A 27277-nucleotide genomic window follows, 5' to 3' on the forward strand; every position below is an offset into this window, starting at 1 on the left:
GCATCCTCTCTCTCCCCTGCTGAAAGCCTGCAAGTAACGCTTCTCTTTGCACTCAGAATGCAGTCCAGATGCGTTAAGAACTTGTGTGCTTTGACCCTGGCCTCTGTCCCTTCTTCGTGTGCCATCTTCCTTGTGTCAGGCTCTTTTCCTTTCTCAGGCACAGAATCACTTTACCATGATCAGCCCTTTGCTCGTGGTGTTCACTGTGCCCAGACCAATGCCAGGACCAGGTCTGGAAGGGTCTCAAGCCCAGAGCTTCTGTCTCCATGTGGGGTTCACCAGTCTCCCAGCACACAGATGTGTTCTTGTGCACCAACTTGGAAGCTCTCTGAAATTCACAGTCTGGGAATTTTTATGGAGGTTTCATTCTGTAGGCATGATTGATTCCATCATTGACGATTAGTGGTCAAGCCAATCACCAGCCTTCTCCCGTCCCCAGTAGTCTGGTTGGGGAGGGTCTGGCGGGACTGAAAGTTACAACCCTCTCTGTAATCACTTGGTTGGCTCCCCTGACAACCAGCCTTATCCTTAGGGGGTTTCTACAAGCTACCTCACTAAGGTAAATTCAGATGTGGTTGAAAGGGGCTTGTTAGGAATAGGAAGACACTCATTATGGCCTTGGAGCTTTTGGGAACTGGGAACAGAACTACTTATTATAACTAAAGATGCCCCCCTGGCTCTTAAATAGGAAGTTACAAGGGCTGAAGGGACTGTGTGCTGGGAACTAAAAACTAAGACCAAATAAATTTTTTATTATAAATCACAGGCCCCCACCAAAGGTCTTGGAATACATTCAGTTCCTAGGTAGTTCAGTAATTCTAGTTAAACTGAATTTCCCTTAGCTTGGCCATCCTTGAAAAATCATTGATCCTTGGGTTCCACCCAGAGCCTTCCCTCTTTTGGCACCCTGTGTATTGGTCACATGCTTTGCAGGTAGGACTCTGCTTAAAATTTGCCTTTGCAATTGGTAGTCTGCCCCAGCCTCGGGGATTTGGAAGTGGGGAGAGAGGAAAAGCTTGCCCTGAGGCTGGCTGAGGTTTCCCTGGGGAAGGAGAGGAGGAAGGACAAAGGAAAGGAGCAGAAGGTCAGAGACCAGACTGTGGGAGAGCCCTCAGAGCACATGTGTCCCGGAGACTTTTCAGGTTTTTTCCCCTCTGTCTTCACATCTTAATGACACCATCTATAACTGGGTACAATGTCTTCACTGTGTAAGACTGTGAGTTCTTTAACTGTCAGAAGTGAGTCTCTGGAGCTTTCCAAGTGCCACGAGAGATCTGCATTTGAAATTGAGATCCTGCGAGAGATCTGCATTTGAAATTGAGGTTTCTCTCCTTGACCTCTTAACCGCCCTTCTTCTTCTTTGTTCTCAGTTGGTTCGACTGTGCAATGAAGGAGCTCGGAAGATGGAAAGGACTGAAATGATGTACACAATTAACTCCCAGTTGGAATTTAAAATTAAGGTATTCTTGTGTTTCTTCATAAACAGATTTATTGCTGCTCTTGCTTAAATCTTATGTAAATAGAGACAGATAGTTGAGGGCAACAAAGTGCATAGGAATTTGCTTTTCAAAGAAGGGCCATAAATTGACTAGAGAGGGACCGGACTGGCTGAGGGCATTGCAGAAGCTCCAGGCAGCTCTGTTCCTGCTTATGGTCACCAGATAAAGTTGCCTTTCTCCAGGCCACAAGGTTAGGTTTATCTAACTAGCACATTCCCTCACCCTGTCTCCCTAAATTTAGGGAAAAGGGTAGTAAAAAAAAAAAAAAAGAAAAAAGAATTTTAGAATGGAAAGGTGATTTCATGACTATTCTCAAAGTGTCCTGCAAAACAAACAAAATCCATAAATTGTAGCACGTGTTCTCCTCAATTAGGTAAAGAACTCCTCTTCCAGTCTGGAAAAAAAGAAATTAGTGGAGAACAAAGAAAATTAGTGGAGTGTTCTTTTCAAATTTGTTTTTCTTCCATAATTCTTTTTTGGGTATGTGCTGCCTCTCACTGCTTGTCGATACTGTTTAGGAGTGGATGACAGGATGTGTAAAGAAGAAAATGACCGTTAATGGCAAATCTGCGTCATAGTCCTTTGTTGGCTCACAACTGAGTTCTACATGGATGTGGGCTCACACGATTGTGATTCGGTTGTATTTTGTAACTTGTAACTTTAATTAAGCAACTTAAAGTGACTAGTCGTATTTTTTCATAGTAAAAGTGCTCCTAAACTGTGTGGTAGATATCTGTGAAAGGGATCAGCATTTCATGGTCTTGTGTGGAGAGGAGATTCTCTGCCTTGCTGTTACGGTTGGAGGACCACTGGTTCAGTAGAGCTGTATGCTTTTATTTTATAAATGAGGAAAATAAAGTCCAGGGAATATTTAATTGTTAAAGGGGTCACTGGGCTAGTGGTGGTGGAATCAGGTGGAGGGGCCTGTGTCTTGACTTGAAGATCAGTGTAAACTCTCACCAGAACGTCCTGACTACAACGGTTGAGAGGCAGGAACATGACACATAATTCTTAGAATGGAAGATGATGTGTACTTGTGAAAAACAAATGCACATATGCAATTTGTCATAATGGCCTTCTACAGAAATTTATAGCCATTTCCAAACTCATCTTTCCTCCATCCCTCAAAGAGAAACTTGTCCTTCTCGGTAATTTGTTTCTAAGTATTTAGAAAATATACCTAGACATCAAAAGTTTTATCTCCTCCTTTTTGAACATTATAAATTCCTAACCATTTTGATTTTTAAAGATGATAAATCCCTTCCCTGATCATTTTTCTTTTTTTTTTTTCCTTCACTGAAAATCTGTTGGCTTTAGATATCTTTAAGCTCTGTTTCTCTAGAGCCCCAAATTAATTTGTAATTGAAAAATGGTTACCCCAAGGATCCTTTTTATTTTTATTTGTATTTAAAAATAAATGATTAACATCAACTGAGTTCATGAATTTTGGGTTTTTTTGTTTTCTTTTGGTTCAATGATTAAAATATTTACAAGCCTAAAGGAAGATATTCTATGTTTAGATTTACAATAAGACCCTTAATTCAGACTACTTAAGAATACGTAAAATCTGAGGATCTTATTTCCATAGCACTTTATGATCAACAGTGGACATTTTTATTCAGTTCATTTTAAAGACGAGAAGCTATAGCTGTGTGAAGAAGTCAAATTATTTGTCCAAGCACACGTGTTGCTTCAACAAATTCTGTGAGCACTTTCTCTGTGGAAGGCAGCCAGAAAACCAAAACCTGATCCCTGACCTCAGGAAACTTAACAGTCTACTAGAAGACCCCTGAAGTACACAGGACTCTGCAATGTCTTGCTGCTGTCACTGTGGATGGAAGACAGTTGAGAACCTCTCTCCTTTCTTTAAAAAAATTTGTTTTAGAATTCAGTGATTCATCACTTACATACAACACCCAGTGCTCATCATAACAAGTGCCCTCCTTAATGCCCATCCCCCCCTCCCCTCCCCTCCAGCAATCCTCAGTTTGTTCTCTGTAGTTAAGAGTGAATTTTATGGTTTGATTCCTCCCCCACTTTTTTTTTTGAGAATACTCTCAATGGGAAGGATGGTCAGCCCTACCCATGAGGCATACAGGGCCACGTGGGGAGCTAGTCTCAGTCAGGCAAGGCTTCATACCAGAGGTACCTTTGAGCTGAATCTTGAAAGGTGAGTTAGGAAGGGTCTTCTAGAAGTAAAAAGGAGGAACAAATGCACAGGGCATGGCTTCAGCTGCTGTAGCCCAGCAGTTGTATGCATCCAGTGTGGGTAGGCATGGGGTGCAGGGGGAGAAGGCAGAGCCAAGCAGTAAACAGCAGCTCATGTTGGGGGGACTTATGTGCCAAGAGGAACAGCTGAGCAAGGTCATTTGGGAGCCACTGAAAAGTTCTAAGCAGGGAAGTGACACTTCTGCAACATGGGAAAGGCCTTTTGAACTTATTCCAAATCCAGAAGTCATTAAAAAAAAATTGGTAAGTTCATATATATAAAAAAATTTTAAAAATTTCTCTATAGAAGAGAAAAATAAGACTTAAACAAGCAGAGAGAGAAATAACAAACTGGAAAAATATTTGCAACTCACATATAGACAAGAAGTGTCTTCAGTGTATAAGCTCAGAGAGATAAGAAAAAGTTAAGGAAAAAAAAAAACATTAGGAAATTGCAAATTAGAAAATAACTCCAGCAGCTACTAGCTCTGTGAGTTTGGGTATTACTTCATGTCTCAGTTTTCTGAACCTTAAAATGGGACTGATGATAGTTACTTCCCTTAGGGAGTTATTGTGAGGATTAAATTCATTGCATAAAGGACTTGGAACAGATCTGATTGACAGTAAGCAAGAGGTAAATATTCAGATTCTTTGTCAGAATAGTTTCATAGTATGGACTCTGGGAAACAAGTGGGGGATTTTAGAAGGGAGGGGAATTCGGGGCGATGGGTGAGCCCAGTGATGGGTATTAAGGAGGGCACGTATTGCATGGAGCACTGGGTGTTATATGCAAACCATGAATCATGGAACACTACATCAAAAACTAATGATGTACTGCATGGTGACTAACTTAACATTAAAAAAAAAAAAAGAATAGCTTCATAGGTCTGGTAGGCATGTTGCAGACGGATGAAGAGTGAATAAGATGTGAAACTGTTTAAACAGATTAGACTTTCCATCCAAGAACCCTGGCAGGAGGAAGGAAATGAGGGCTCTGGAGAAAAAGTTGGTTACCAATTAAGATCAGACACCAGTTTGTACCTCAGATCCAAGTGTTTTTTCCTCTAGACCCCAGCTTTCTCTAAAAGTTGCCTTCACAGAGTTGGGGAGGATTATTTTTTTGTCTTGTAATGGAAAGTTTGGCCTTATGAATAAGCACATGGGGAAGTTGAGGATGCCAGGCTAGACCATGAACCATAAATTAAGTGTAATGGAGTGGGGTGGCGTATTGGTGGGTGGATAGGTTTCCTGGTCATTATTTGGGGACTTTGCTTATAACTAGAAGTCCAAGATATAGTGGACAAATGCAGAAGTCTGAGGTATTAAAAAGTCTGTGCATTACAGAAGACAGTTTGGTGGCTTCTCACAAAGTTAAAGTAGGATTACCATATGACCCAGCAATTCCACTGCTAGGTAAATACTCAGGAGAATTGAAGACAGTCATTCAAATGAAAGGTTTTATGTGAATGTTCATGGCAGCATTATTCACAATAGCCAAAAAAGTGGAATTGACCCCAATGTCCGTCAAGAAAATAGGTGAACTGATGAATAAAATGTGCTACATTCATAAAGTGAAGTAGTGTTTAGCCATAAAAAAGAATTAAAGTTCTGATACATGCCAACATTGAAGGTCCTGTATTCAATAATTCTGTTGATATGGACTATCTGGAATAGGCAAATTTATGGGGTTTGAAGGTAGATTACTGGCTGCCAGGGCCTGGGTAGGAGAGAGAGGGCAGAATGGAGAGTGACTACTACATATAGGGGTTTATTTATTTATTTATTTATTTATTTAAATTCAATTAGCCTACTTATAGTACATCACTAGTTTCAGATGTAGAGTTCAGTAATTCCTCAGCTAGTGCTCATCACATCACTTGCCCTTCTTAATTCCCATCACCCTGTTACCCCATCCCTCCACCAGTAACCCTCAGTTTGTTTCCTATAGTTAAAATTCTCTCTTGGTTTTTCTCCCTCTCCGATTACTTACCATTCAAGTAATGAGAATGTTCTGGAATTAGGTGGTGATGATTATTGCATTGCACTGTGAATGTGCTAAAAGTTACCGAATTACATGTACACTTTAAAATGCTTAAATGGAGGTGCCTGGATGGCTCAGTGGGTTAAACCTCTGCCTTTTGGCTCAGGTCATGATCTCAGGTTCCTGGGATCGAGCCCTGCATCGGGCTCTCTGCTCAGTGGGGAGCCTGTTTCTCCTTCTCTCTCTGCCTGCTGCTCTGCCTACTCGTGAGAGCTCTCACTCTCTCTCTCTCTCTCTGTCAAATAAATAAATAAATAAATAAATCTTTAAAATGCTTAAATGATTAATTTTATCTTGACTAAAAAGTTATTCTTCAGCAACTCTTCTTTGTCTTGCTGGCCTATAAAATTGTTAAATTTTACGCAGAAGCTAGTTTTCTAAAATGCTGCTTAAAACCAAAAAGAATAAAAAGTCTTTTCTCCATAGAAATTATTTCAGGACTCTTAAGGAAGTATTTTTGTTCATGTATTTCTTTTCTAGTGTTGGTTCTAGTCAGAGTTTCTTAACTAGGGGAATTCATTTATTCTACCGTGGATTGTCTGGATTCTTTTCTTTGGTCATTTTAGTAGTTTTTTCTTTAAATAAAACAAAAACAGAAATGAAATGAGTTTAATCTCCTAATAATAAATTTGGAAACAAACAACACTTATAATGCCAGGTTTTTGCTTTCAAAAAAGCATTGACATCTTGAAAACTGCTGCTGATTTTAGATCTTAATTTTTGCCTCATGGAATGTTAGGAATCCATAAAAATCAATCTATTTTAAAAACTATATAGAATAAAAGATATACTTCCCCCTTTTCCTGAACCAAGAACTGCTCTAGGGTGGTGTATACACTGGACCTTAGCCGAAGAACGCCCTCAGTGTATCCCGTAGGCTTACATGCACTAGCAAGATAGCTCTGTGTTCTCCACAACTGCAGCCCTTTCATGGGACCAAACCCGACACGTGATCCCTTGTGGTGACCTCTGGGGTGGGATGGTAGGGTCCTACCGAGTTGTCTAAGCATCTCTCTGTTATCGCCTTTTAAGTCTCAGCCATCCCAGTTGGATAATTGTTTGATTTGAGATTTGGGGGCTGGAAACTCCATGAACTCCCTTAATAGCTAGCTTTGAAAGTTTGAGGTCAACCATAATCTTTCATCTTCCTTTTTAAACCTTCAGGAAAGTAGTCTATAACTGATGAGCAACCTCCTTATAAAAGTCCCTTTATAAAATTAAAAAATACATTTATGAACATATGTGTGTGTGTGTGAGTGTGTGTGTGTGTTTGTGTATGAAATCCTTTCTTAGCTTTCTTATTTCTTCTCTATACCCTCAGTTTCTTCTAGCTATTTTTAAATCACTGTTCCCTGAAAAGGATGGCCTTTGGTACTATTAGAGCTATGTTTTATGTGTCCAAGACCTTTTGCTTATTCTCTGGGTACAGATTTTAAAATCAGATTTTTGAAAAAAAAATAAAATAAAATCAGATTTTTGGCAATAAGCATTTCTGATAACTTAAAAAAAAAGAACTCAAGGATAAGGATTATTCTGTAGTTTTGAGAGTTTTTCAGTTGGAAACTGGGCACTGAATAAAGAAAAAGTGGTATGTAATTCCTTGGATACAGCCTTTTCTATGAGATTAAGATGGATTATTTTGGAAGAACATCCTTTGCATAATGAGAAAGTGGTCTGATGCTGTCAGGGATGAATTTCCATGAGGAAAACTACTATAAACTTAAGAGCAGGTGTTCTCCAGACTATGACTAAGTAAATATCAGTAGACAAAACATAGTTTGTAGGGTTTTTCCTGTTGAATAAAATCCTTTTAATTGATAAAATGAATGTAGACTTTTTTTATTTCTTGTAACTATAGTTATCAGGTTCTGTTCTGTGATATTTAAAATAGCAGCAGTTTGGTACTGATAGATTTCCTTTTGAGGCTTTTCCATTTTAAGTGACTCCCTGTCCATCTTTTGAGAGTTACAGAAGGGTAATAATTTTGGGCTGACCTAAGAATATTTTCTCATTGAGTTTTAGTTGTCATATAAGCAAGTTAATAGTTTTTTCTATTAGGAAATAATTGTTCTTTCATTTTCTCTTGGAGAATATACTGTACTTCTCTAATTATATTTCAGTGTTATATACTTATAAAGTAATGATGTATATACCATGATAGGTATTGTTTGTTTAGATGGGAGTTTAACTTCCCCTTCAATAATCTTTTTTTTTTTTTTTTAAGATTTTATTTATTTATTTGACAGACAGAGATCACAAGTAGGCAGAGAGGCAGGCAGAGAAAGAGAGGGAAGCAGGCTATCTGCCAAGCAGAGAGCCTGATGCGGGGCTCGATCCCAGGACCCTGGGATCATGACCTGAGCCTAAAGCAGAGGCTTTAACCCACTGAGCCACCCAGGCGCCCCCCGCTTCAATAATCTTAAAAGGACTTTCATTTGGCTTCATACACTGAGTTTTTCTCCTTCTGTAGCCTTTTCCTTTAGTCTCCTCTTCCCGGTGGTTGGTCAAAAGAGGTGAGTTGACAGCCTACGTAGAAGATACCGTGCTTTTCTCAAGAAGGACATCTAAACAGCAAGTCTACTTCTTTCTCTTTAATGACGTGCTCATTATCACCAAGAAGAAAAGGTAAGCCATTTTGTGATGTTGCTGGCCGTACATCTGGTTTTAAAGCTCTGTAATTCAAATGTCCTTTAGGGTTGATTATCCTTTAAAAGCTTGTGATGTTAGACTTACAGTTTCCATGTGTGGAAGTAGCATCCATGTTTCACTTTCTTTAAATTTCATACCCAGTTGAGACTCATATCATTCTAGCCATCCTCTGTCTAGCTTTTCCAGTGCGCAAGTCACTCTTCTGAGCGTTTTACACATTCTATCATTGGATTCTCATGACATTCCTGGGGAGGTAGCGCTCATATTATTCACCATCAGCATTTTTCACACTTCTTCTGCCATAGAATTTTTGTAGAAAACACATCAAAGTTGCTCCAGTTGAGAACAAGCTGGGACACAATTCGAGTGTTTGTAACTTAATTTGAAACCCACTGCTCTTAATGGCTACTGGTCTAGGAATTCTCCCTGTGACTGGCAGAATGAGAGGGGTACGCCAGTACTTCCTTCTGAAGGGGATAAAGTCAGTCAGCTGGGAGAGCGTTTCACACACAGACACAGACACACACACACACACACGCATACCCCCCTCAGCTCTGTCTTTTTTAAGATTTTATTTATTCATTTGAGACAGAGAGAGCACAAGTGGGAGGGAGCTGCAGGCAGAGGCAGAGGGAGAAGCAGACTCCCCACGGAGAAGGGAGCCTGATGGAGGACTCGATGCCAGGACCCCGAGATCATGACCTGAGCCAAAGGCAGATGCTTAACCATCTGAGCCATCCAGAGGCTCCAACTCTGTCTTTCTTTAGGGAACATTCTTCATCAAGTGTACTCAGTGTCTTGAGGGATTGCAAAGTATTTTTTTACTGGTCCTTTGTAAATACTCCATCTTTTCTAGAATATGAACTTCGAGAAACAACATAAATCTGTGGTATTTTTCCACATAGGAAGGCAATGATGGTGGACTGAACTGCTGGCATAAAATAGGTGTAAGTGTAGTTCATGGGGTACAGTTTAGATAGACAAGGGGAAGAGAAACCTGGTAACAGTCCTCTATGAATGTATAAAATAAATGTGCAGGTTTATCATGAGATAGTTTAAATTCTGCTTCTGAGTTGCTGATATTTCAGCTTGAAAATTCAAGCTAAATTGAAACAGAGTATGAGCTTTTCTTTTTGCTTCTTTTAATTCGCCTGCATTATGAATTATTTCAGCTGCTTGGCGTCCAGCTGAAATGAAAATTATGTACAATCTATCCTGAAAAGCTGTACTACGACTATGATAAATACTTAAAGATGCTACTTACTGTTTTTCATACTTAGGAAAATAGTGTTGCCATAACTTCAAGAAGAAATTATTTCTCTTACCTGGGACAGTTTCAGTAGTCCCGATAGCTAAGTAAATTTGATAAATAAAAATTGGGGAGGGATTATAATTTTGTATTTTTATGTTTATTTGGTTTCCTATGAGATAGCATTTTTTTTGGCTTTCATTGAGATGTTTTGTTTTTAGGAGAAAATAATTATAAATGACTCTTCAAATGTCATTACTCTGGACTTTTAACATCTTCCAGCTGTTAAAATATTTGTTCTGTCTCAGTGGACCAAAAGCTGGAACTAAACTTTTCATTTTCTTGATAAAATATATGTTGACAGGACAAAGCTGATCTTAAATATAAATGTAGCTTTGATTATGATTTCTTCAGTGAGTTCATGAAAACATTAAGGGTATTTAAGCCAATATAGCACAACTTTTATTCTCAAACTGGCATAAAACTACCCAGTAAATAGACTTTTTGAACTTGAGAATTAAGGTATATGCTCTTCTACTCAGCCATGTGCTTTGCCCTCCATGGCGGATTTTGTCATTATAGTTGGTGTTGCCTTCACAGCTCTCCCACATTTATTCGCTCAGGTATATTTGAACTTGTATTATTAGTAAGTGAAAGGAAAAAATATATACATATGGCTCCAACGAAGAGGGCACCTTGGTACCTATCTTTGCCTTTACCAAACTGGGATTTCTTTTTTGCCCTTCCCTGTGAGCTCCTCATATTTCTAGGAGAATAGCACTGAAGGCTCAAGTTGTTTATAACCTGAATTCACGGTGATGGTGACAAGCAGACCACAGAGACTTGATAAACAGGCTCGGTTAAAAATGTACAGTATGCGCAGCCGTATTTACCCTGTAGCTTCAAGGAGGCAACTGCGAATGCTTTGCATGCCGGAGGCAGCAGCGAAGGAGATACGACAGCTTTGAAGACGGCAATAATTTAGGCATGGCTGCGAGGTACAGATAAAGGATAATTACCTGTGCCAACTCTGGAGGGCCGAGCCAGCCAGCCACTGCCTAATTGTAATTCCAGGGTTCAGCCAAGAGGCTTAGCTGCTGGGTCTTCTGGGGGTTTCAGCTTCAGGGAGGCTCTTGGCTACTGGGGGAGACCACCTGGGAGAGCGGTTCCTCTTCTTCCTCTGACCCAGTCTGGCAGCTGGTTTACTCTGAGCACGCTGCATAGATGGCTGTTGGTGCAGCCGCCTCGGCTCTGTGACCTGTGTGTCAGTGCCAGGCTTGCAGAGCTGGTAGTGACTGCAGGGCTGTCCTCCAGGGCAGGTTTTTTTTTTTTTTTTTTTTTTTGAGGAGGGCCAATCCTGATTTTATTAATGTAATTAACTAAATTTTTTAATATATCATATATATGATATATATATATATATTATAACCATGAAGCCATATATATATATATTTTTTTAAATTAATTTTATTTTTTATAAACATGTAATATGTTTTTATCCCCAGGGGTACAGGTCTGTGAATCACCAGGTTTACAGACTTCACAGCACTCACCATAGCACATACCCTCCCCAGTGTCCATAATCCCACCCCCCTCCCAAACTCCCTCCCCCCATCAACCCTCAGTTTGTTTTGTGAGATTAAGAGTCACTTATGGTTTGTCTCCCTCCCAATTCCATCTTGTTTCATTTACTCTTCTCCTACCCCCTTAACCCCCATGTTGCATCTCCTATCCCTCATATCAGGGAGATCATATGATAGTTGTCTTTCTCCAATTGACTTATTTCGCTAAGCATGATACCCTCTAGTTCCATCCACGTCGTCGCAAATGGCAAGATTTCATTTCTTTTGATGGCTGCATAGTATTCCATTGTGTATATATACCACATCTTCTTTATCCATTCGTCTGTAGATGGACATCTATGTTCTTTCCATAGTTTGGCTATTGTAGACATTGCTGCTATAAACATTTGGGTGCACGTGCCCCTTCGGATCACTACGTTTGTATCTTTAGGGTAAATACCCAGCAGTGCAATTGCTGGGTCATAGGGTAGTTCTATTTTCAACATTTTGAGGAACCTCCATGCTGTTTTCCAGAGTGGTTACACCAGCTTGCATTCCCACCAACAGTGTAGGAGGGTTCCCCTTTCTCCGCATCCTCGCCAGCATCTGTCATTTCCTGACTTGTTAATTTTAGCCATTCTGACTGGTGTGAGGTGATATCTCATTGTGGTTTTGATTTGTATTTCCCTGATGCCGAGTGATGTGGAGCACTTTTTCATGTGTCTGTTGGCCATCTGGATGTCTTCTTTGCAGAAATGTCTGTTCATGTCTTCTGCCCATTTCGTGATTGGATTCTTTGTTCTTTGGGTGTTGAGTTTGCTAAGTTCTTTATAGATTTTGGACACTAGCCCTTTATCTGATATGTCATTTGCAAATATCTTCTTCCATTCTGTCAGTTGTCTTTTGGTTTTGTTAACTGTTTCCTTTGCTGTGCAAAAGCTTTTGATGTTGATAAAATCCCAATAGTTCATTTTTGCAGGGCAGGTTTTTTTTAGACGACTAGAGGAAGTTTCAAGTCTCCATTAGCCCTGGGCTGGTTATGGGGTCACTGTATTAATAGTCTCTTCGACCACATTTCTGAAGGATACGTGACCTGTTAGGCTCTTCTGGATGAAAAAGTGAATTCTTTGTAGTTGAAGCTCTGACTGCAGGTTATGTAGGTACTTCTAGAGCAGAGTTCTCACCTCCATGCTTTTTTTTGTTTTTTAAAGATTTATTTATTTGGGGCACCTGGGTGGCTCAGTGGGTTAAGCCTCTGCCTTCGGTCCAGGTCATGATCTCAGGATCCTGGGATCGAGCCCTGCACTGGGCTCTCTGCTCAGCAGGGAGCCTGCTTCCCTTCTTCTTTCTCTGCCTGCCTCTCTGTCTACTTGTGATCTCTCTCTATCAAATAAATACATAAAATCTTAAAAAAAAAGATTTTATTTATTTGAGAGAGAAAGCACGAGCCAGGGTGTGGGGGTGGGGTGGGGAGAAGCAGACTCGCTGTGAAGCAGGGAGCCAGATTTGGGGCTCGATCCCAGGACCCTGGAATCATGACTTGAGCCAAAGGCAGATGCTTAGCAAACTGAGCCACCCAGGTGCCCCCCCACCTCAGCACTCTTGACTCCTGACAGTTCTTTGTTGTGGGGGCTGCTCTGTGCTTTGTAGGATGTTTTAGCAGCATCCCTGGTCTCTACCCACTACTTGCCAGTAGCCTCTCTTCTCAGTTGGGACAACCAAAAATGTCCCATACATTGTTGTATATCCCTGGGTGAGGGGGTGTAAATTGCCACCATTGGAGAACCGCTGAACCGCGGTGATGTCAGACGGTCAACGAGTACTGCCTTCATGATAGGAGGGTGTGCAAATGTGTCCGACCTGACACAGCATCAACAGTAATACTGTAATAGCGGAACAGACTGCCACGTTATACTCCTAGAGTATTGAATAATAACCTATTTATTATTATCCATTACAGTGCACAGACCATCCCCATGTCCAGCCTCAGGGACCAAGTACTTTTATGTCCACATTTGAAATGTGAAAACTGAATCCAAGACCTAAATAGGTTCAGACTCTCAAAAGCCTTATTTTGTGAGGTAATTCACTGCCTTATTCTCCTTTGGTGCCTTCTCTCTGGCTTGAATCCCCTCCTCCCAATTTCTTCTGAAGTAAAAGCAGTTCCCTCTCTGTTAGTTCTTTTCAGCTGCTATAGCAGAGTCTCACAGACTGGAAAGCTCAAGACATTAGGAATGGACTGTGTCCCAGTTCTGGAGGCAGGGGTCCAAAATAAAAATATTTGCAGGGCCATGCTCCCTCCGAAGTCTCTGTGGAGAATCCTGCCTCACTTCTTCCAGCTCCTTGTGGCTCCTGGGACTCCTTGGCGTGGAGTAGCATAACTCCACTCTCTGCCTGTCTTCATATGGCCTTCTCTCTGTGTCTCAGTGTGTCTTGAAATCTCTCTCTCCTTATAAGGACACCAGTTATTGGATTTAGGGCCTGCTCTACTCCAGGATGATCTCACCATAACTTGATTACATCTGCAGAGGCCATATTTCTAAATAAGGTCCCTTGTACAGGTACCAGGGGTTAGGACTTAAGCAGACTTTTGGAGGACACAGTTCAACTCCCTACACTCCCCCAGCCCATCACCACTATTAGATTATGATCACATAATGAATAAATTGTGCTTAAGAATGATGTCTGAAGCCAGCAGTAGAACACACCTTTTTTTTTTTTTTTTAATTTTAACATTGACCGATGCCATTTTACATAATTTTGGAATGTCGTCTTGGTCATGTGACTTGAACACCTCTGTTTGGGACTCATAGGTTACTTTTATCTACATCTTCTCCTTCAGACCTGTTCCTTCTCCAGGGTCTCTCCTCCTTTGTTAAAGCCACTCCCTGCCTCCAGTTGCTCCACAATAAACCTAGAAAATGACTTTGGCTCCGTGTCCTCATCGCACTCCCCTGTCCAGCCAATCACTTAACTCTTAAGCAGCCCGTGTAATGGCTTCTCTCCTCTCCCATTGCCGGTGCCCTTGTGGAGAAACCTTGAATTCACCTATGAGACATCTAACTGGAATGCCACCATCCCCCCATCCACTTGACATTCTACGGAGGAATGTAAAAGTATGCTTTTTAAAGGACACATCTACTCGGTCCATCTCTTGCAAATGGCCCTTCTGTGGTCCTCCCTTGTTCTTAGACATACTGAACTACCTTTCTAGCCACCAGGACCCGGCACAACTTTCTTTGCCTGACTTCTCTCCCTCCTCACTGATCTACTCCACCCAAGCCTTTTCTAGGCAAAGTCCTTTTTATTCTTGAGGTCTTGAGGTCTAGATGAATTGTCATGCCACTGGGAGTTCTTATCCAGTCCTTGGTAGTGGATTCATTTTTGTTGCTTTATGGTCCCATAAAACCTGTACTTTCTCTGCAATAACATTTGTGTTATTATGTGTTCACGTCTGTCTTGCTGACCTTTTTATACTTAGTGGGTAGCCCAGTGACCAGGCCCATAATGATCATTTATAAATGTCTGTTAAATTTGAACTAATTGTGGAAATATAAACAGTTGGAGTGAATGCATTACTCCAAGGGCAGGCCCCCCTCATTCTACTCCCAAATTAAAATTCCTTTGAATTCTTCTTTATTTTTATCTTTATTTTATTTTCTAAAAGGATTTTATTTATTTATTTGACAGAGATCACAAGTAGGCAGAGAGGCAGGGGAAAGCAGGCTCCCTGCTGAGCAGAGAGCCCGATGTGGGGCTTGATCCCAGGACCCTGAGATCATGACCTGAGCTGAAGGCAGAGGCTTAACCCACTGAGCCACCCAGGCACCCCTGAATTGTCCTTTATTTTTAAAGGATATGATTTTTGTATTCTGCTCCCTTAGATATTAATTTTTGATTAATTTTGGCAAAAACAAATCTGGACCTCTCTTTATCTTGTGGCTTATCATACCTCTGGGATTTTACCTATAAACTTATCCATAAATGCCATATAACCTCAATTTCAAAAACATTTAGGACTCTGTTTGCAAAAGTGTGCTCTACAGAGGAAGTATTTTTAGTACTGCTTTTCTTTTGGCCTATCATATCAACTAATGTTTTGAGCTGAAAGGAAAAGTGTTATCATACTAAAGGGTTTAAAGTAATAAAACTGGTGAATCATCACACACACACACACACACACACACACACAAGAAGTTAGGTGAGCTTGGGAAACCCTCCATCTCCATTTCTCTTTGGGAGATTCACTGTTGGATCACTTAGGAAAGCTTTTGGCTGTATGCAACAATTCTCAAATAACAGTGGTTCAGATCCTCTAGACAGTTCCTTCTCTCTGCAACATGTGACGAAGTGGGGCAGTCTGGGCCCTGTGGTCACAAGTAACTCAGCCCTTGTCAGTTCTTCAGCTGTACTGTGCTCTCTCCACTTTTTGCCCCTAGGCAGATAGCTTCACAGTTGTAGATGGCTTCTGCAGGTCCAAGCCTCATGATTTCGTTCAAAGACGTAGGAGGGAGGCAAGACTTAGAAATAGAGGCTGACCAGGGGGGCTCTTTACTCAAGAGGCGTTCTTTCTTTCTTTCTTTTTTTTTTTTTTTTAAATCAGCAGAGGAAAACCTTTCCCAGACAGTCCCCTAAAGACTTCTTATGTCTCATAGTTCAGTCATGGGTCCCAAGACTTATCATTAGAGGGGAGGCTGGGAATGCGGGCATAGGACAAAGGGGAACGGGAGAGCCATGATTGTTTCAGTTTAGCTTGGATGCATCCCTTAGGTCTGGACATAGTGGGACGTGGTAAATGAGAAGCAGGGGAGGCTGACAGCTGATTAGATCAGACAGTTCCAGCCGCAACCTGGAAATCGTCTTTTCCATGGGACACTAATTAACATACAAGGAGTTTGGGAAGCCTGAAGAATGCTGTAAAAGAACTCAGGCTTGCCTTTAGGATAACCACGGGGAAGGGAGTATGGCCTTCAAGTCAAAGAAGCCGGAAGTGATTGGAGATCTAGAACCCACTTCTGTTTGGCTGGTGCTGCTTATCCGGCTGTGGTTCACGTGAGTGTCTTGTTGGTAGTGCCTTTTTGTTCCCATGGGCTGAGATGTGTCCTTCAGCACGTTCTGAGCACCCGGATTCATGGGCCTGATGGTGGGGGAGGGGCATTGGGCATCGTACTGAGAGAATGCAGAAGTCCAGTCTAGTCTTGTCTGTAACAGTAAATGTATCGCATTCTGATTTGTTTTTCCATTCTTCTCCTGAATTCCCCACCCACAAACAATGTGACCATGGTGTTTTCAGGTATTCCCTGCAGTTAGAGGAGTAGTGATAGTAAGAGTGATCATGATGATAAGAACCTGTATTATGGAGCATGAACAGTGTACCAGTAGCAGTGCTCCAAGTGCATAGGGAACATACCACTGAGTTGGCAGAACAACCTAGGGTTAGTTAGTACTGTTTCCATTTTTATGGCCGAGGACCCTGAGGCAGAGAGAGGGAGCGGCTCTCAGCAAAGCCAGGATTCTAATCTGAGTTTCTGACTCCACAGTCCCCTCTCAGAACAATTTTTTTTTTTTTTTTAATTTGACAGAGAGATCACAAGCAGGCAGAGAGGCAGGCAGAGAGAGAGGAGGAAGCAGGCTCCCCGAGAGAGCAGAGAGCCCGATGCGGGGCTCGATCCCAGGACTCCGAGATCATGACCTGAGCCGAAGGTAGCGGCTTAACCCACTGAGCCACCCAGGCGCCCACTCAGAACAATTTCTTGATGCTCATTCTTTTTAAAGATTTTAGTTGTTTGTCAGAGAGAGAGAGAGGGAACACAAGCAGGGGGAGCAGCAGGCAGAGAGAGAGGGAGAAGCAGGCTTCTCGCTGAGCACGGAGCCCGATGTGGGACTCGGTTCCAGGACCCTGGGATCATTCATGACCTGAACCAAAGACAGATGCTTAACTAACTGAGCCACCCAGGTGTCCCTATGCTTGTTCTTTTTTAACTTCATTTTTCTAGACTGTTTTCACCTTTCTGCCGTCCTGTAACACCATTGGGAAAAATAACCTAGACTCTTGGTACATTTCTTTGTTTGTTTTGATAAACACCCTTACTGATCTAGGAGAAAATTAGAACCAGTACCAAATTGTACTTGTGAGCTTTTCTCTGCCTTTAGATAATCGAGCGTCAAAGTGTAGGGAAGAGTTTCCTTTTCATGACATTTCCTTCCTGAAGACATTTAAGGCCGTGGATTTGTATTTCCTGATTCCTTGTTACATAAATCTTCTATATATTGACATAACTTGGACTCTAAGACACATGACAAATCCTCATGGTTTTAAAAAAGGATTGTCTATAAAAATTACTACTAGATCATTATCGTAAGTTCAGGGACTTAAGTTAGAACCCGAGTTTCCCCAAGGAGTTTGAATGCCCAGTGGCTTACAGCTGCACAAACTCCCTGGAAAGGGTCATAGCCTGCCTTGACCCCATTTTGAGTTTTTCTATTTTGAAGGCTTTCCTATCATAGACAGCTGAAGTCACCTGACATTGTCTCTCTTCCTCCACAGGGTAAACTTCTTCCTCGGAAATTAATTTTAAGAGAATCTTGAAAAGGCCATAAGATTCTCTTATTCAAAGCACTTGTATTCCCGGAACATAAACCTTGGTTATTTCTGACCACTTGTGGTACCGGGTTCTAAATTCAGGATGGTGAGATAGACTAGGAGAGGCATGGGAGCCCTGTTTCTTTTCTTTTTATCCTCTTTTTCTCTGGCTGCCCCACATACCCTTGATTCCTCTAATGTCATGAGTACTTTGGGTATCAGTTCCTCTAGCCCATAGGAAGAATTGACATTGCTATTCAATGCTAAAAGCTGTGGTGACCAAGAAGCACAAAATCCATGTCTGGGGTCGGGGAGACCTGGGCTCAAATCCTGGCCATATGATCTTGGGCAAGTTACTGTTAATCTTTTAGAGTCTCAGTATCCTCATCTGTAAAATGGGTTTAACAGTTCATCTTCTTCGTGGAATTTCTGTGAGAATTAAATAAGATAATGCATGTAAAGCTCTTAAGACAGGGGTGCCTGGGTGGCGCAGTCATTAAATGTCTGCCTTCGACTCAGGTCATAAACCCAGGGTCCTAGAATTGAGCCCCACATCAGGCTCCCTGCTCAGCGGGAAGCCTGCTTCTCCCTCTCCCACTCTGTGTTCCCTTTCACTGTCTCTCTCTGTCGAATAAATAAATAAAAGCTTTACAAAGAAAAAAAAAAGCTCTTAAGACAATGGACAGTCCTTGCTTAGTGGCTGAAACATGCTGAGTATCATTATTATTCCTAGTATCCCCTCTCTCTCTCTCTCAAGAGCTTGGCACAAATCAAGTTACTGCCCTTCTGCTTCTAGATTATTTTATAGTTTCAAAAAATGGTTTGATACCTTTAGCCAGTGTTACACGTATGAAGGTTATGGTGCACTCTGTGGTCAGACCTGATTTATGGCCCCTGATATGTGATCTTAGGACCAAATATGTTTAACCCAATGCCTCTCCCTCTCCATCCATATCAGATGACAAGTGAGTGAGCAATAACCATTGACCTATTTTTATTCTTTTTTTTTTTTTTTAAAGATTTTATTTATTTACTTGACAGAGAGAGAGAGAGAGAGACAGATCATAAGTAGGCAGAGAGGCAGGCAGAGAGAGAGAGGAAGGGAAGCAGGCTCCCCGCCAAGCAGAGAGCCCGATGCGGGGCTCGATCTCAGGACCCTGAGATCCTGACCTGAGCCAAAGGCAGAGGCTTTAACCCACTGAGCCACCCAGGTGCCTCTATTTTTATTCTTTTATAAATTGATGTGAATCGCTTGTACACTTTTGTAGTAGTGGTTCTCTTGCAACATCCCTTACGACTGATTAGAGATAGGATAACTTTGTGGGTGAAGAAAGTGAATTCAGTGTGTATTTTTTCCTTTCATTCATAGAAGTCAGTGGAAGGAAACTTGAATGTGAGGTTTACTTAATCATTTGTAGTCACCCTGTTACCAACTTAAGAAGCTGCCTACCTGTCCTTCAGAGCTTGTTTCTGGTTCTGGTTATGCCAGCGAGAAAGCTTGAGTAAGGTGCTAACAACCTCTCAGCCCTGCCTATCTCTCCTTTTTGAGGACCACAGGTTCAGGGCATCCTGTGGGCGCGCAGGGTCCTGGAGTGTGGAATCTGGAGATCCGTGGTGAGGGAAAGGAGGCCTCTAGTCCTGTGATGGGTAACTAGCCATATTTTGGGGGGACGGTGATTCACATCAGATCCTTATCTTACCAACAAACACGGTCCTTGTAACTATTTATTATATGATGACAATGAAATAGGAAGCCTGCAGCATGTTTGTTAGTCTTCAGAATTATTTTTGAGGAACTGAGCAAGTAAGTCTGTTTGAAATCAGCTTCTGGATACATATTGTCCCTTGTTTTGCTGGGAGTGCTGCCACACCATGAATTTCTTGACCCAGGTTTTTAGCTCAAATCATGCTTAGTCTCCTTGCCCGTTTGCAAAGTGCCTGTAATTATCAAGCCTTTAACACAATGTCAGGCAATTAAAATGCATGATCTGTCAGGAAAATTAAAAATAATAGCTAACATTTACTGGTTGTGAGCCAGACATGATTGTAAGAGCTTTATGTGCAATAAGACAATAAATATATTATCTCTCTTAATCCTTAAAACAATCTAAGGAGATTGGTATATTGTTCCCATTTTACAGATGAGAAAATACAGAGAGGGTCAGTAACTTGAAGATCACAGTGAGTAAGTGATAGAATTGGGATTCTTACCAGACGTTCTAAACCAAGTCTCAACTCCTACCTATTATACTGTACTTCATTACTTGAAACTTGTACAGCACTTCAATCAAAACTTGTTTGTATCATTCTAGTGCTTGCTTCGGCAGCATATATACTAAAATTGGAACGATACAGAGAAGATTAGCATGGCCCCTGCGCAAGGATGACATGCAAATTCATGATGTGTTCCATATTAAAAAACAAAAACAAAAACAACTTGTTTGTATTATTCTAAAACCGAGCTTTAAAACTGAAATCAACATCTGTCTTCACTCAAAATAAATTTCAGTATAGACCAATAGTCTTTGTCCCAGAAATATTAACTAGGGTAATCTTTATTCTGGTTAATAAGCACAAGATCAAATATGGGGATTTAGAAATCGTGTTTTCAGAAGGGGAAGAGAAACAAATTAAGATCTGCCCAGGAAGAATTCTTATGCGTGTCTTGAAGGAAAGTAGGAAGAATCTCCTTTGATCTTACAAAAACCTCCTCAGGTCGTGTGAATTAGCACACTGGGAGAATGGTGGAGCCATTATAAATCCCTGAGTGAAAAGCAGGGGACTAGGAGAGGATCTTGGAGAGTGACCCGAAAGGAGGATGACTTAGAAATGTCACAGAGACATTAGAAGAGGCTGTCACAGGTGCTCGACATAATCAAATTTTGTAGATGTTAAGGAGAATAGTGCTGAAATTCAGGTCATTGGATTTGGTGGGGTGCTGGGCCATGATGGCCTTGGGGAGCAATTCCTTCAGTGTGTAGGGACAGAGTCTGAGAAAACAAAAAATGCAGGCAACTGCTAGCTCAGAAGACATTTATCTTGGCACCGGCCAAGTAAGTGTTTTTCAGAGCAGGGAACCTGAGAGTATGTTAAATGAATACACATCACTATTTTGATATATGCAGAAAAACATGTTGGTTTGGACAATTCTTGATAGCATCTTTTCTTCGAAATTTAACTCTTATGAGAAGAAGAATTGCAGGTGCTGGTTGGGTTTCCACCTGTCAGATTTTAGCTATAAAAGACAATTCCAGAACGACACCATGGTCAAATGTGAGACGACTCACGGTTAGGGCTGGGGAGCAGTGGGTTGTGGGAAAGCGAGCCTTCACAATCCAACCCTTCCCGCCACATCCCCTACCACATCTTTCCTTTCCAATGTCTGGCTCCATCTTGGTCAACTTAGCCTAATTCCTGTTCCTGGTCATTCTTCTTATGTACTTAAAGTAAAATGTTTGCTGAAAAGGTTTAAGATGGAAACTTTCCTGAAGGCATTTGCATGTTTAAAAGCACCTCCCCCAGGCACAAGGCAGGCCCTGATGGGTCAGTGCCCAGGACTGGGTCTGTGCTCTGTCGCTTCCTTGTGACTTTTAATGTGCCCTGAGCTTGGGTCCAAGGAAATATCCTGGTTACTGAATGAGATGGGGATCCAAACTTTTTTAATTTTCAGATGTTTCAGTATTATTTGGTGACTAACCTGTTAATTCCCCATAGATCTGAAATGTCACCTATACTATGTCCTAAATTCCCAAATGTGTTTGGGTCAATTTGTGAACCCACTGTTCTGTTTCACTAATCCATCTGTCAACTACTGGCCCAGGCCCAGTCTTTGAATTACTGTAGTTTTACAGTATGCTTTCGATGTGTCCTAAGGCTGGATCACTCTCATTCTTTTTCATAATCCTTCTGACTGGGCTTACATGTTTATTTTTTGTATGGTTTAGAATCAGCTTCACTATTCCCCCTCTTCACCGAGAAATGCTGTGTGTACTTCTTTGGGATTTTGCTAAAATTATATTTTGATTTAGGAAGAATTGATACCTCTATAATATCAAACTTTCCTATCCATTCAGGCCTTCTTCTGAAGGAAGTATCTGGAGGCTGTTTTCATATAGCAGAAACCTGTTAGGTTTAATCCCAAACATTTTATGGGTCTTGTGGCTATTATAAATAAGATAGATAACTTCTTCTATTACATTTTCTAACAGACTGTCATTCATACACAGGAAACCTTTTTTTTTTTTCCTTAACCCAACCACTTTGTTGAATTCACTCTCATTTTGCAGTATCTTTTTAGGCAATGATGTCATCTGCCAATAATCAGTTGTCTGTAGGGCAAAAAAAATTCCATCATGCAATAGTCACTTCAACTGTACCCTCACACATTCATTTTTGTTATTTATTATTAATATATAATATATAATTATTCATTAGTATTTATTTTATTACTTGTTATTAATTTATTAATATATCAAGCATTGATTATTAAGTTTTTGTTTACAAGCTGGGCTTAGAAAGTATTTCAGATGTACAGAAAATTATCAAACACTGACGTACCTATCATCTATATTGAAGCGATACTTTTTGCCATATTGTTGTCAGAGCACTCCTCTCTAAACAAAAAAACCTGAGGTAGTATTACAGACGCATTTACAGTGTCTCCATCCCATCTCCGTCCTCCTCCTCCTCCCCAGAGCAAGTCCCACACTGAGGTTGGTGTCTGGCATCCTACGCTCGCTAACGCATGTGGATATATGTGCTTGTGGTGTTTTAAAAATGAGGGCACGTCGTCCACTGTTGTCACGTGCTGTCCTGATTGAAAAGTAATGGATATCGGCCCATTATGAAAAATTCCACCCTTTAGGGAAATTGGTGGGTGAGAAAGTTCACAGCGATCCATAGTGATCTTTTTACGAAGGCCAGTATTCACAGTAAGGTATATGGTGTTCTAACGCACGCGGCGAGGTAGCGTAGAGTAGGACCACACGCTGTCTGGGGTGCCTAACCAAAGAATGCCTTCCTGAGGGAGAAGAGTTGAGGTATGTGTTTACCGCCACATCCTGTTGTCTACAGATCGTTCTCTATCTCGGTTCAAAGAAAAAGACAAGAATCTCAGCAGAGGTTACTAGAGCTTTAGGTAGGTTTCAACAGGGAATCGCTTCGTTGTTTACACCACAGAGCTAGAGACTTCTATAGATTTGATTGCTGCACCTGATAGGGGCTGCTGCCCTCACAGAGCAGACGGCCTCCACGCGCAGCTGGTGAACTTGCAGCTCCTATCAGACAATCGGAGGAAGTCCACGTATAAACTTCTCCATGCAAGGAAAGGTGGTTTTTCCATTTGCCTTTTTCTGAGCAATTTAACTTCCTAATTACATGGTCCAAATTGTTTCGGAGACTATGTAAACCATATGTTTGTTAAATGATAGAGACAAACACGGGGAAGTCTGATTAGCATCAACTTCCCTCCGGAAAGGGGTGTCTTTCCCAGCCCCGCTGAGGCTGTGTTATCCTGGACGTGGGGGAGGAAGCCGAGTGGGGCAGTAGTTTCGAAGCCGCTGCCTCTGCCTGTGGATTCGCCTCTCTTCCTCCTGCTGAGGCACATATTTTAACCCAGAGTTATCCTTTTGGTAGCAGCGTGAGCAAGTAAGGTGCTGACGGACATGAGCAGAATGAATTTCATCCAGCATTTAGCAGATTCTGAGAGGAGAAAATATGGTTATTTTGAACTTTCAGGAGGTTGAGTGTGTGAGCCTGGATGTGTGGGAGAAGATGGACGTGCTAGCGAGATGGAGTCGCTTTTTAGTTTTTGTCCTGTTGGGTTTGAACACTAGAAGGTGAGCATAAATAATCAATTTATTTCACTACTGTTAAATGAAGTATAGGGTTTATTTTCTAATATAAGTCTATTAAAAAAGAAGTAAAGAAGTTGTAAGTGTTATTTATTGTGTAATAAACAAGTTTACATGTCTAGAAGAAATAGTGATATTGGATAATTGCTGTTGAATCCGTTAAAAAAAAAAAAAACCACCACCACAAAGACGTGTTTCCTGTGTCCTGTTTGGATGCAAAAGTCTGAACAGTGGGGCAGGTTCCCTGTTCGGTCATAATCAATGATACAGATGTGCAGATGCACAGAAGCAGGTTCCTCACAGAGTTGTAAAGTGGCCACAGTTCATCTTCCCAGGACAACAGGCAGAAATGGGGTCACACAGTCACCTCAGTTCTTTTTTTTTTAAATATTTTATTTATTTATTTGACAGACAGAGATCACAAGCAGGCAGAGAGGCAGGCAGAGAGAGAGGGGGAAGCAGGCTCCCTGCTGAGCAGAGAGCCCGATGCGGGGCTCGATCCCAGGACCCTGAGATCGTGACCTGAGCCGAAGGCAGCGGCCTAACCCACTGAGCCACCCAGGCGCCCCGTCACCTCAGTTCTTAATGCTGTTGTGATTGTCATTGCTTAAGAGAACAATAAAAAAAAAAAAAAAAAAAAAAAAAAACACTCTTCATTTTTCTACTTTTTCTGGTCTTAATTGCCTCCAGAAGAAAGATTCAGAGCATTAATGAAACACACTAGTGGATATTGTTTGTATTTATATAAACACTAGGGAAAAGAGGAACTCAGAAAATCGAAAGGAGAAGAAAGACTGAACTAGTTTATTCATGCCTGTTTACATGGCCTTCCTGCGGCCTCTTGGTCTTGGATTCTAGTGGGACTCCCGCATAGGTGGAACTTGAGTCATTTTGAATGATGGTTCCTTTGCCTTTTATTTCTTTGGAAATAGGAAGAATACCTGTGCAGTGTCATTGTTTAGGGCACTACCTGAATACCCATGCACACGCATTAGGAAGCTTGGATTTCTCTGAGCAAACAAAATTATTTTTAACTGGAAAGGGGTGTCTTTGCCTAACCAACCATCTTGTTTACCGTGAGTTGGACCAGAAGATTAAGAGGAACAGACAGAGCACGGTAACAATGAAGCCCTCATTCATCTCATCCTTTCATTTGTTTTTGATGTTGTTGAGATTTTATTTTAGTTTTTTTTGCTTTTATGTTTTGTGGTTTGGTGTTTATCCTGAGTCCTGAGCTGTTAAGTCGATGTTTGAGATATCTAGACATTATAAACTTTCCCTGAACTGCCAAAAATTGACTGCTTTGTTTCTGGTAAAATGGCCTGTTAAAAATAGAACCTGGAGAACCTAGGTGGCTCAGTTGGTTAAGCGGCCAACTCCTGATTTCAGCTCAGGTTGTGATCTCAGGGTCGTGGGATCAAGTCCACGTCAGACTCTGAACTCAGTGGGGAGCCTGTCTGAGAGTTTCCCCTCTGCCCCTTGCCATGCTCATGCTTGCTCTCTCACTCTAGAATATATATATATGTATATAAATATATATATATATATATATATATATATATATATTTATATAACCTTATTTGTTTGTAAAGTGTAGTATCCTGCTTTCTCTTTTTGTAAAAATCATATGAACTTTGTTAAACCTTATTCTGATGTGAGAACTATTTTTATATATCCTGACTATGGCTGTCTTGGTCTGTAGGCAGTTTCAGGAGAGCTTTGGAAAGGATCTTGCCATGGGAACTCTCAGTTAATACAGATGATTACCCTAGCAACCAGTTAGACTTGATCAGAAGGTAGTATTTTGCTTTTATAGATAACTGCTTGCTGTCTTTTTGAGGGGGGTATCCATCAAACTACATTTTGGTAAAGATGTTTAAAGTTGTCTAGGGAGAGTTATAAAGAAAGGGTTGACAGACAGATGTCCACCACTGAATGAGAGAAATTCTAAGAAATCTTGAGCAAAGTGGCCTATCCTGAAATTCCTAGTGTAGTTGATTAGGCGCAAGGGGTTTCCTTTTCTCTTAGTTCTTCTGAGTTCATGCATTTGCAATTATTTTTAATTAAGGTAAATAGTTTTGTTCCCAGAATATATTAGGATACATTACATAATCATCCATTTATTCAGCAGTTATTTCTAGAGCTCTCCCGTGTTTAGCTGCAAGGGTACACATGCAGGCAGAGTAGAGGGAGAGTTGGATCTATTCAGGGTTGGGATTTGCCAAGGAGGTGAGTGTGTTTGCACGGAGTGATTATAACCACATACTGTAACTACAAGAGGCCCAAGCTGGGTAATTTAATAAGTATAAATGAGAGGGCGTGAAGGGTTTAAGGACAGGGGAAATGTGGTAGAGTAAGAGGGCTAAAAAATGACTGGGATTGAGGATTAGAAGAAAGAAGGGAATTGGAGAGACGATGGTTGAAGACGGTGATTGACACTGGGATTACAGAGACGTTGCGGTTGATGGCAATGGCAAGGTCTGAGGTATGGCAATGGTGGGGTAGCTGAAGGAGAGAGGAAAAGATGGTTGGCGAAGAGGAAAGGAAGTCAAGGAACTGAGAAGCCAGAGTAATGGAAGGCTCCCCTCCATGGAAACTCAAGAAAGTCGTGTTGGGGAGACATCATAGCCAGCAACTAAACTCAAAAGGGGCGATGACTCATAAGGAGTCTGTCCCTGACTTTGATTATGAGGCAGAGCCAGACAGCATGAGCTTCTAAGCTAAAGACTTTTTGGGAAGAGGAAGTGATCATTTTCTGGCAGCAGCACCAAGAAGCAAGCTGGCAGAGAACCTTCAGGAGAGGCCACATTTTCCAGGGACAGCCAAATTTCTCTTAAGGCCAGAAAGGGAGGGTTCAAGGACAAGGCTGAGGATTTGTTAAGATCTTGCTGGATTCCTTTCATGAGGTCCATTTCCCGAGGACCCAGTAGAAGGGGTTCAGAAACCAGCTGAGGAGCTCAGGGAAGGTAGGGCCAGACCAGGCGTGTTCACAGTGCTATGGGAATGAGAGTCCAGGGGAGTGAGGACTACTGGGGATCTTGGGCAAAAGCGGGGATAGAGAAATCAGTGCTGATAGTTTCTGAAGCAGGTGGTGAGGCTATGTGTGTTGGGAGGACAGACAGCTCAGGCAGACCTCTGACACTCCTTCTGCCCTGTGCCTGGTAGTTTGGAGGCTGGGAGTGAGCCCTTGTTACCCAGAGAGTGGGTAGGTTTGGGAGTCCCTCTTTATTCTGTAGACAGAGGGAAGACTGGGGAAGCATACCTGTCTGAGCATTACCACTCTGTGTGTCTGTCTCTCTTGTGACAACAGTTCCAGCATAATGTAAGATGAAAGCGAGAACGTTTATAATTATTATTTTTTATTGTGTTATGTTAGTTACTGTGCAGTACCTCATTAGTTTTTGATGTAATGTTCCAAGATTCATTGTTTACATATAACACCCAGTGTTCCTTCCTTAATACCCACGACCAGGCTCTCCTAACCCCCCGCCCCCCTCCCCTCTAAAACCCTCAGTTTGTTTCTCAGAGTCCACAGTCTCTCATGCTTCATCTCCCACTCCGATTTCCCCCAACTCACTTCTCCTCTTCATCTCCCCATGTCTTCTGTGTTATTCCTTATGCTCCACAAGTAAGT

The 27277-nt window shown here is 41.5% G+C and overlaps 1 protein-coding gene and 1 non-coding gene across 5 annotated transcripts in view; both read left to right on the top strand.

Moving 5' to 3' along the window:
* ARHGEF26 (Rho guanine nucleotide exchange factor 26) overlaps positions 1-27277 on the top strand; it is a 124543-nt gene that overhangs the window by 80639 nt on the left and 16627 nt on the right. For all 4 annotated transcript variants that reach the window (XM_047728463.1, XM_047728453.1, XM_047728478.1 and 1 more), the window contains 2 exons: positions 1371-1460; positions 8219-8373. In XM_047728463.1, coding sequence (XP_047584419.1) covers positions 1371-1460; positions 8219-8373 — 245 coding nt within the window. The remainder of the gene's footprint in view (positions 1-1370; positions 1461-8218; positions 8374-27277) is intronic.
* LOC125089618 (U6 spliceosomal RNA) lies at positions 20103-20209 on the top strand. The gene has a single exon (XR_007123996.1). It is a non-coding gene; the product is annotated as a U6 spliceosomal RNA (small nuclear RNA).

The sequence above is a fragment of the Lutra lutra genome, chromosome 1 (genome assembly GCF_902655055.1).
Source record: "Lutra lutra chromosome 1, mLutLut1.2, whole genome shotgun sequence".
Lineage (NCBI taxonomy): Eukaryota > Metazoa > Chordata > Mammalia > Carnivora > Mustelidae > Lutra > Lutra lutra.